The sequence below is a fragment of the Heterocephalus glaber genome, unplaced genomic scaffold, assembly GCF_053883595.1.
Source record: "Heterocephalus glaber isolate CG9 unplaced genomic scaffold, H.glaber_assembly_v1.0 deba00001555, whole genome shotgun sequence".
NCBI lineage: Eukaryota > Metazoa > Chordata > Mammalia > Rodentia > Bathyergidae > Heterocephalus > Heterocephalus glaber.
In genome coordinates this window covers 13721500-13731852 of record NW_028258346.1, presented here as the reverse complement: position 1 = coordinate 13731852, position 10353 = coordinate 13721500, and the positions used below count along the sequence as shown (strand labels likewise).

The following is a 10353-nucleotide window of genomic DNA, read 5'->3' as shown; positions in this document are numbered from 1 at the left end:
GGGGCTAGAGTTCAAGTTGTCCGGGGCTGGCCGTCCAGGGCACGGGCAGCCCCGAGCGCGGCGAGGGGTCCGTCCGCGCACCCGGCCCCTGCGGCTCCCCGCGCCCCGAGGCGCAGTCGCCGCTCCGATGCGCCCGCTCCCGGAGGGCAGCCCCTCGGGGGCCGGGCCCCACGCCTCCCCCGCCCCCAAGGTGGGTCCCGCCCGGCCGCCCCCACGGGCCCATTGATCTTCCTGCCGTGCGGCCCGCGCGGGGTGGGGGCGGGGCGGGTGGGGGCGGGGAGCCGGGGGCGGGGCGGGGCGGGAGCCGGCCGGGTCCGCCGTGCGCTCATTCGCGGCGCCCGACGCGGGCCAAGTTGTCGCGCAGCCGGGGACGCGGGCCGGGCCGGTCCCGGGGGCGCGGGCGGCGGGCGGCGGGCGGCGGGCGGCGGGCGCGGGCGGGGCGGCGCGGGGCCGCGCGCTGTCTCTTTAAGGGAGCTGGGTCTGGGGTGGCGCTTTCCTCCGCGAAGGCTCCTTTGATATTAATAGTGTTGGTGTCTTGAAACTGACGTCATGCGCGGAGACTGAGGTCCTGACAAGCGATAACATTTCTGATAAAGCCCCGATCTCACTGCCATCTCCAGCCGCCTCTTTTCTGGGTGCCGATCGTTTTTCTGCAAACCTCGCGTCCTCTCCGATCGCGCCCTCGCCTTCCGATTTATTTTTTTTTTAAACAAAAAACACCCCCACCCCCCCGCCCGCCGCGTCCCTCCCCTCTCCACCGACACCGGGCACATCCTTGCTCCATTTCCTCTCTCTTTCTCTCGCTCTGATTTTCCTACGGGGGGGAGGGAAGGGCCGGGGGAGGCAGGAAAAGACCTTTTTCTCCCCCCCCCCCAATAATCCAAGATCAACTCTGCGAACAACAGAGGACGGTTCATGGCTCTGGCCGCCGCGCCACCATCTTCCGGGCTGGCGAGGGTGTTCGCGACGATTAATCAACAGGTAAGGAGGGAGATCGGGGTCGGGGCCGGCACGGGGTCGGGGCCGGGACGGGGCGCCTGCGCTGCGCCCGCGCGCGTGTGCGCGAAATGTGGGCGATCGCGGCGAGCGGGGAGCCCTGGGAATTAAAAGTGACTTTCTTGAAGAAAAAAAAAAAAAAAAAAGCGAGCGAGCCCTGAGACACAGAGAGGGAGTGTGTGTGCGCGCGCGCGTGCGTGCGTGTGTGTGTGTGTGTGTGAGAGAGAGAGTGTGTGTGGAAAGCCAAGCGCAGCCTTCTCGGGTTTCACATGCATTTTCTTTCTTCCTTTTTGCGCGTGTGATTTCTTTCTTTCTCTCTCCTCCTGCTCCCCTGTCTCCCCCCGTCGCACCCCACCCGCTCCCCTCTCTCCGCCTCGGTTGGGGTGCCGGGGTCCCAGGCTTCGGAGCCCTTGCAGACCGGCGACTTGCAACTGCAGTAGCCCCTTGGAGTCAGTGAGGGTCAAGTTCAGCCGCCGGGGAAGAGGAAAAACAAATCCCCGTTTGCCAAAAAAAGAAGTTTCAGGCCGGTGCCCCCTCCCTCCCGGCCGTCTGCCGGCGCGGGCGGTTCGTGACTCTCCTCCCCGGCGCAGCGGAGGAGCTGGGGGTGGCCCGGACCGCGGGCCGCCGCCGCCTCCTCCTCCGCCGCCGCTGCGCGTTTTCTGGGGGGCTCCTGACGAGCGGGGAGCACACGGGCACCGGCATGCAGAGTAGTAAGTTGGGAGAACTCGGGCGGGTCGGGGGGGTCCCCCGAGAGGGCCCTGCGTGGGGTCTCCGCAGTGGGGAGAACCGCACAGCACCGGCTTTGGCCCTGGAGAGTTTGCAAAAGCCTGGCTGGAAACTTTTCCCCCTTCAGGCCCAGCCGGGCTGGAGAAGGAGGGTGTCGCATCCGCTGGTGCACCCGCCTCGGAGCGGGCCGGGCAGCCTGCTGGGCCGGGGCTGTGCCCCGCCGGTGCCATGTGGCGAGGCCTTTCCGCGGGGCACACTTCCTGCGCCCGCCGCGGTGGATGCGCCATGTGTCGCGCGGGCCGGGGACCCCGCGGGGTTCCGAGGCTGACAGCGGTGGGACAGCGGCGAAGAGGCGCTGCGCCTTCTGTCTGGTTCCTGTTTGGGCTCCAGCCTCTGAAAAGCATCTCCGAAAGGCCAAGGCAAACACCGCTGTCGCTCCAAATAACTCCAGGATTGTGGGACCCCATGAATAATTGGAGAGGGGGCGGGGGTGGGAGCCGTTTGAAGTGCAAAGTTGTTTTTGTGTCTGGGAACGCTTTTTCTTTGCTTTCTCTCTCTCTCTTTTTTTTTTTTTTTTTGGTTAGTACCTGTCTGCGCTGGTGGTGTTTCCCCCCTTTCCCCTGGGAAGTCAGTAACTGTTTTATGGCCCTAGGACTCTAAAGCAATTTAAGTTAGTGGGCCAGAAGGCTTGGTGGGGTTTCAGGAGGGATATCTTGGACTTACTAAATTGTAGGACCTGCTTTACTTCCCCTATATCTTTTTAGGCCTCAGAATTGATACTTTGAAAGTTTTTTGAGTAAGAGCGATGGATCTTAATGTTGAATCAAAATTATGTTAGGATATTCATCCTTACCCTATTCTGGAAAATCACGGCTAGAGTTTAAGCAAGGTAAGTGAAGTCGAGCCGCCGAGCGGAGAATTAAACGCGAGACAAATTGGGCCGATTCATGGAACTTTTGCCCTGAACTTCTGTGAACGCACCAGGTGAACAGGAAGGGACCAGGGAGACGCAGTAAGGTCAAAGGCAAAACACAGATGGGACCTGAGACAGAGTTATACAGAGATGGCTGTTGTAGGCCTGGTTGTTGCCTAAAATTTGATTGCTTAAAGCATAAATAAAATAGGAAACTCTCAAAGACTCTGCTGAGTCTTCCAGCTCCGAGGCTAAAATCTGTGGATCTCGTTGGCATCGTGTTACTTTCTTGCTGATGGTAGGAAAAGTTGATCATTTAGAAAAGAATGCCCAAGTCAAACATGCCAGGGATGGGACAGTCCAGGGAAGGAATGCCGGCAGCCAGTTCTTGACGTGGACAAAATGAGAATGAAAGTTTCTGAGCTCAATTGTGGAGAAGTCTCTCACATGTTGCTCAGTTGCTTAGAAGTCCCTCTTTCTTATTCCACTGGCAAATGTTAAAAAGCAGATGACCTAAAATAATCGTGCGGCCTTCATTTGTCTTTTTTGACCTTTCATTGAGTTTGCTAGGGTTGTGAATAAATACAGGGTTTGTAGGGGAGGGTAAGTGTTTCCTGACAAGACAGTCTGGAAATGATACCAACATTCTGAGGATTTTTTTTTCTACCTTTAAGTGAAAATTTATTAATGACCTGCTGAATCTTCACAAGTTAAACATATAGTTCTTAGCATTTATGTCTCCTTAGGGTTCTTAATTTCCTTTTAAAGCTGCTCCCTCTGATAAAAACATCTCCGGTCAATTAAATAGACAGGGCCACTAGTGTGCAAAAGTTGAAAGATTATTTCTGGATATTAATAATGTGAAAATAAAACCTCCGAGGAGGAAATAGAGTTAGGATGGCGGCATTCTGACTTGATTTCTACAAGTGCAAGGCATTCTGAAGCTTCATTAATACTGTGTTGGAAAAGTATAATTTACCAGCAGTGAGCTGATGTTTATGGCTTCCTGATGTGTCTGTTATGTGTGAGATTGTATGTGTCGAATACTTTTACACACGTAATAACTAAGTCTGACACTTCAAATAAATGGTGGGACGAAGCAAATGCCTTCCAGAAAGTTTGTCACGCCTTTGAATTTTAGATGCTGTTAGTATCTCTACTGCTGTTTGTATTTTGTCCTTTGTCTCATGAAGGTAGCAGTAAAGCTAAGGAGGAAAGTGTCATAACATCTGTGAAGTCCAAATACACTATTTTGATGGCTGAGATTTTAAAAAATTTTCTGTTTTCTTGCTTTAGAAAACAGTTTGGGATCCAAATCAGTGTGCTAGTCATAAGTTCCTTATTATATTTTCAGTATAATTTTTGTTTTTCTTTTTAAGTTATATACCACTTGCGAGTTTACTCTGATAAGTCACAATATAGGTCTCTGTATGCCTAAGGAAGTCTTCACCCTAGGAAAACCTTCAAACATGCAAAGGAATGTATACGGAAAGGCCGCTTTTAAGATCTTAGTATTTCAGTGCCGTTTCTATTACTATTATCGTTATGAGTCTGTGCAGAGATAGAAGCAACACTTTTCAATTAATGATCTCTGGATTTTTCACTAAGCAATAAATAAAAGGGTGCTAGGTTTTAATAGGCTTTTGTCTTACCATCTTTCTTGAAGTAAAGATTACTGAAAGTTTTTAAAAGGATCGCGGCAAGTTGCTTTTGAGCTAGAGATCTGAGTTTGAAATTGGGATGAATGTTGACGTTTAAACTTTTTTATTAACACATATATCTAAAAGTTATATTTGTTTACTTCTGTACTCTCTTTGATAGCATGCAATGTCACAACACTATGCTGTTGTATGTAAAACCAAATAGACCTTGAAAAAATTTATGAGCAGGTGTCTATAATTGATTTAAAGGAAGATTATTGTTTTTGTAATAAGTGATGCACCTAAAATAAAATGACTGGCTCACATTAGAACATATTCTTATGAAGATATTGTCTGGTGTGTAAAATGAAGCCATTCATTCGGGAGACTGACAGCTTTCCACTTGGTGTTTGCCTTTGCTTAATTTAGTTTCCACGGGAGAGCTGGTGTGGTAGTCTGCATCTGCTTTTGGCAGGCATAGAAAACTATAAACTCAGACAGTTCTGTCCTGAATATTGCAGCTCACCAGTTGCAATCAATTTGATAAAAACAGTCAGGTTTTATGGACTTGTTCCCTGTTGTTCATCCTTGGTCCTGCTTTCAGGTAACAGGTTTTTTTCTTCCTCTTTTGGTGGCAATGACTGCTGATACCATGGATAACTGGCTCCAAGTCTTGTTTACTCATTAATCTTCCTTATTTACTGGTGATTAAAATTTGGGGAAATTAATACCAGTACATCTAGACTTGGTTTTACTTGGGTTGCTTATAGATGGGATACCTCTCTTTCAATATCATAGAAAAAGAAGTGAATTCCTTGTAACTAGGCAGTTATGATTTATGGGATTCCAAGTCTCCCTTTGATTAGGATATGAAGATACTCTTCTAGCCTTTGCCAAGCAGGAATTTAACCTAAATTTTAAGGGTACCTGTAATGGCCATGTATTGAAAATCACTTTAATAATTATTTATGTTTTAAAACTTGGGCAGTTTAAAAAATAACTCTCAAAATCATTTGTCTCCTCAAGACTCTAGGCAGCCAATGAAAGTAAATGTGCTAAAATACCGAGTATTGTTGTATACTACTGTTTGGTAGCAAATAGTAAAGATTTGCCCTTGAATATAAGTGGGTCCAAGCCACTTGTTTATTGGTAGATACTATTCTGTTACATATGACCTTCATAAATAATGTCCTTAATGTTGTAATTATGGTTGTTTCTTAAGCTGTCATATTACTCAATGGCTCTGATATTTCTGAGAACTGAATTTGTGAGTCTTTGGTTTGCTTCTCTGATGGGTGTAGTAATGTAGAACTTGATTTAGGTTAGAAAGGGTTTTTTGGGTGTAAGGAAACTTTTTCTCCTGAATTTGCAGAAGGATGTGGGTGAAAACGGTTTGAGTTCTCATAGTTCCTTAGATGAAGAAGCCTGGCTAGTGACTGCAGCTCTACTAACTATTACAGTGGTGATGTCTACTTTTTTTTTTAACCCCACTGTTTGCTTTCAAAAGCACAAACCCAAGTAGCAAAAAACAAAGATGAAATTATCTGTGCACGTCCAGTTTGAAGCATCATTGGAAATCATTTTCTAAATCAAGGCTATAATTGAAATAAAAATAACATTAACCCCCCCCCCCCAATCAGACATTAAGGATACGCTTGTTCTTAAGTACGCTTTGTGAAAAATCATAAAAGCCATTTAATTTTTAAAATGTTTCTAGCTCTTTAAAACCCTGCAGTAAATACTTCACAAGTGGTTAGACACCTTCCCTGGTGGTTTAGTTTATACAAGTAGAAACTTTCTCTCCTCCTCTTTCTCTCTCCCTCTTGTCTTCTTTAAACCAACTGACGTAATGCCAAACTTTGCTTTAAAAGAACAGACAGAAGTAATTGGTAGCTTTTAACTTTTAATAATGTTCTGGATTGTTTTTAGTGGCCAAGATGCTTTTTTTTTTAGAAAAAGAAAAAAGTTCAAGTAAGAACGGGCTTGTGGCCTGAGGAAGAAAGGCTCTGTTGATGCAGTTATTTTTATTCTTGTTTTTCAATCTGTTATTAAAAATCTTTCCTGCTGAGCGCGGCCGGATTTCTCCAATTGTCCTTTGTGATGGCTGGTGCATTTCAGGTTACCGTGGCTTAAACAGTTTTAGGGTTTGGGGAAGAGGGGTATTCTCGTTGCTTATTTCTTTCTCATTTGGAAAAAATTAGCTTTTGTTTCAATCAAGATTAATTAATTAAGGTTATCAATGAAGACAGCTCAATGAATATGTTTATATAAAGAATGCCACACCTATTAGCAGCAGCCTGAAATGTGGAAGCTTAATTGTGACATTAATCATTTTTATGAGCAGAGGAAGGAAAATAGATGAAACTTTACCGAAATGGATTTTGAGATTGAAAATATTATTTGATGGTCAGTGTGTTTCTACTGGAGGATTTTTTTCCTTAAAATTTTAGATACATTTTAAGCTTTATTTAATCATATAGTATTTTTCCTTTCTTTCTTTTTTTCCCTCCCTTAATAGTCATTTTCTCTCTTTCTGGCTTTGTACAGGGAAACAGAACTTTAGTTAAGACCTATCTTGGTGGTGTTGATGGACGGGGGCAACTTCAGAAGCTGGCAAGCAGGAAAATCTTTTCGGGGGCAGAAAGATTTGTGATGGTAGTTTTTCCTCTGGGAAAGGTACTCCACCCAGAAGTAGGCCCCTCGGCACCATTGGGTGGGTTGAGAAGTCCGTGTCCGCATTTCTGATGTGAATCATTGCTGGGAGGTTTAAATCTTAAGGTTATGTATTGTGGACTTTGCTTTTAATCCCAAACTCGTTCCAGTGAAATTCTTATTTTTTATATACTGCACATTCAAGAATAATACATACAGAAAATAATTAAGTGTCCTCCGGAGCAGGAGTAGAGTGTGTACAGTAATTATCATTGGAAAAAGCATGCTGTGTATTCCAGGCCCTGCAAGTGTTCTTTGTTTAAAAATTTGACAGTTTTGACTTACTTTGTGTGTGTGTCTCAGTTTTTCGGGTAAGAGCTACAGCCTTTAGTTCAAATCCCAGGTATTCCTTCTTTGCTAATTTAAGGATTTGTCAAGGGAAAAACTAGAGGAACTTCAGCTCTTTTATTCCCACCAGCGTAGTGGGAAGTTTCTGGGAGTCAGTCATGATTTGTTCAGTTTTTACAAAGTCTTCAAACATAAATTTCAGCAGTTCTGAGCGACTGTCATTAGATGTTTATTTCATGATGTTAGTTTGTTACTTGAAAACTGAGAGAATGGTGAAAAATGAAGTTTAGGAAGAAGGAAAAGGAAGCAGAGGGAAGTGTTTGGACCTATAGTCTCTGAATATCAGCAGTTTGTTTACTGCAGAGCAGTGGGGAGGGGTAGGGGGTTTTGTGGAAGATGATACCAAAAAAAAAAAAAAATCCATCAATTGCGCATTTCATCCCTCCCCTTAAGGTTTACTTAAACAATATGTTTCGGTTTTGCCTCCAACCATTCTGTACCACCTCTGCTCCAAGAACCCACCGCTACTACCTTGCTTCCTGGCAGTCCAAGGATGACACTTTCTGTTATATAATGAACAGCAGCGTTGTTTGAACAAAGGTAATATATTTTGATTTGTGTCATAGTTTGATGGTGAGGAGTAGGCAGCCTGTATTTTGAGCAGGATTCCAGCAGTGGAGATGCCTGCAAATGCTCGAAGCATTCTCCGTGGCTGGGCTGTGTGTGAATGATTGTGGGTCTGTGTGTGTGTTCTCAGAGGTGAGTTGTACGGATGTGATGTACGTGGTGATCCTAACATGCACACCTTGAGGGTGAAATTTAACACGCCAAGCCATGGACTCTGCTTTAAGCAGGAATCATTTGAGGAGTTCCAGGACCTATTTTATAAAGTCTAGAAGTTTGGAGTATGGCGGGTAAACATAATGATTGTGATCCTGATACTTAGATCTTCTGAATTTGCTAATAAATTTTAAAAACCTATAAATCAGAGTGTCCCCTTTTAGTGTATTTTAAAAAGTGCCTCCGAGTGCGTTTGTAAAAGTTCCATTTGTGTGGAGCGAAGCAGTGAAGTGTCAGCCTTGTTTCTGAGTAGATGGTTTTATGGGCTAGCACTTGGTTGTTTACAATTCTCTCAGCTTGAAACGTTATGCAGAAATAATATGGAACATGTAAAGACTCCGTATTACACTTGCTCGCGTTTTTCCCTAGGGTGACGGATTCTGTGCGTCACCCAAATGTGATGCTCTTTGCCAGGCTTGTAATACTGGTTTCGAGGGTTGCTGTGTGCCCTGTTTGATCAGGCAGCACAGTACAACAACTTTCGTAGCTAGGTGATTGACACGTTCAAAATAGGCTCTGGAAAATATTCCAGATACCTTTAAGTAAGTCAGAAGTTAGCATATATTCAATTATTTAACACTTGAGTAAACAAATGAGTCATCATCTGCCTTCTATAGCTGATAGTGTTAGGATAAAATATATGAGTGCCCACAGCTTATTTTTTGTTTGTTTTTCTTTAATTTGAAGGGAGCGTAGTTCTCTTACTTGCATTAATAATTGCTTTCTCTGTTAATTTGTATTTGTGATAGTGAATGATAAAGTAATATAAGAATAATAAACATATCTATAGTACCCAATGTATATTGCTCACGCTTTCAAAATATTAATATTATTATAGGACTAAATTGAATATTATAATAATCAGGAATGAGCCCAGTGCTGCATGATACACAATAGCACAACTGCTACTTAAGCACTAAACATTCACTGTAGATGTAGAAAGAGAGAGATAAAAAGGATTTCCCCTCAGAGTTTTTTTACTTCCAAAGTTTGAACAGACTAGATGCAACGTACAGGTCAATGAAGATACATAATATAACGCGCATTTCTTGATTAGATTCTACAATGTGGCTTTCTGTGATTCTTGTGAATTGCTCTTTCAGGTTCTCCATGTTTTTATGTGAACTCAGATCTATCTATAAATAGTGTGAAAATAGGCAGCAGAAGTTAGTTTGTGGAACTTAATTTCTTTTACATGATACACTTCAGCGTGGAGGGATGGTGCATTACTCATCTAGGTTTAGCTTTTTCTTTTCTCTTTCTCTGGGCACAAGCACAAGCGCTGAACCTGTGACTTCATACTAGCTAAGTCTGTGCACGTACGTGCGCGTAATTGTCTTCTCATATAGGCAGTGTCTGTGTTATGGCCACTCCGTGGAGTTTTCAGATATTATATATTCTTTGAAATAACAGTAGTCTTTGTAATAACCATTTCCATTTCTTAATTTAGTTATAATTTTGATACTGACGTGGGAGTAAGACTGCAAGGCAAATTAAAAACCAGATTCTACTTGTGCCTGCTCCTAGGTGTCATTACTCACACACGTTGAGCGCTGGGAAATGTAGAAATAAACACATCAGCCCATTTGTCACTCTGTACTGTGAAGTAGTTCTAAAAGAGAAGTGTCCCTAAAAGAAATGTTGACATTCGCTTTTGCTTTATTTGTGGTGACATTAAATGTTTTTGAGAGAGAATCTAGCTCACTTCTAAAAGAGTTGTTAATTGATGGAAGTTAAGGCTGATCATTCATGTACATTAGACATAAATTGTGAGAAGGGCCCAAGTTTTCTCAGTACAAATTAGTCTCCTTATGGAAATGGTTAATGATTTTTTTATCAGTTATTTCTTGATGTACCATTGAGATCTTTTGCAATTATGTCTCTTCTGTATTTGGCTGCTGAGTGTCTATGTTAATAGATTTAAATTGTAAGTAAGAACCCACAAATGGTTGTTTACCACTGAATGTATGCCCTTTTTAAAGATTATTATACAATTTACTCCTTAGTTCTGTGGACCTAGGAAAGTTTTAGAAAATAATTTAGGCACTAGTGGCCCATTTAAGCAGTTACACATTAGAGTAATAAGTAATAGGAAATATTACTTTCTGTAATTTGTAAGCAAATAGTTAAGAGGAGTTTCTTCTTTATACTAGAATTGCATTCTTTACATTTAAGAGGTGATAAATTAGTATAAGAACCTGTCATTTAAATCATAACTACAATAAACTTTTTTTTTTA

At 43.6% G+C, this 10353-nt stretch overlaps 1 protein-coding gene across 5 annotated transcripts in view; it reads left to right on the top strand.

Moving 5' to 3' along the window:
* The first annotated feature begins 435 nt into the window (after window positions 1–435).
* Trps1 (transcriptional repressor GATA binding 1) overlaps window positions 436–10353 on the top strand; it is a 238130-nt gene continuing 228212 nt past the window's right edge. The window contains exons 1-2 of one of the 5 annotated variants that reach the window (XM_004850192.3): window positions 1051–1706; window positions 2487–2611. In XM_004850192.3, coding sequence (XP_004850249.1) covers window positions 2554–2611 — 58 coding nt within the window. In that variant the 5' untranslated portion in view covers window positions 1051–1706; window positions 2487–2553. The other 4 variants (XM_004850196.3, XM_004850194.3, XM_013074150.3 and 1 more) reach the window with 4 other exon arrangements.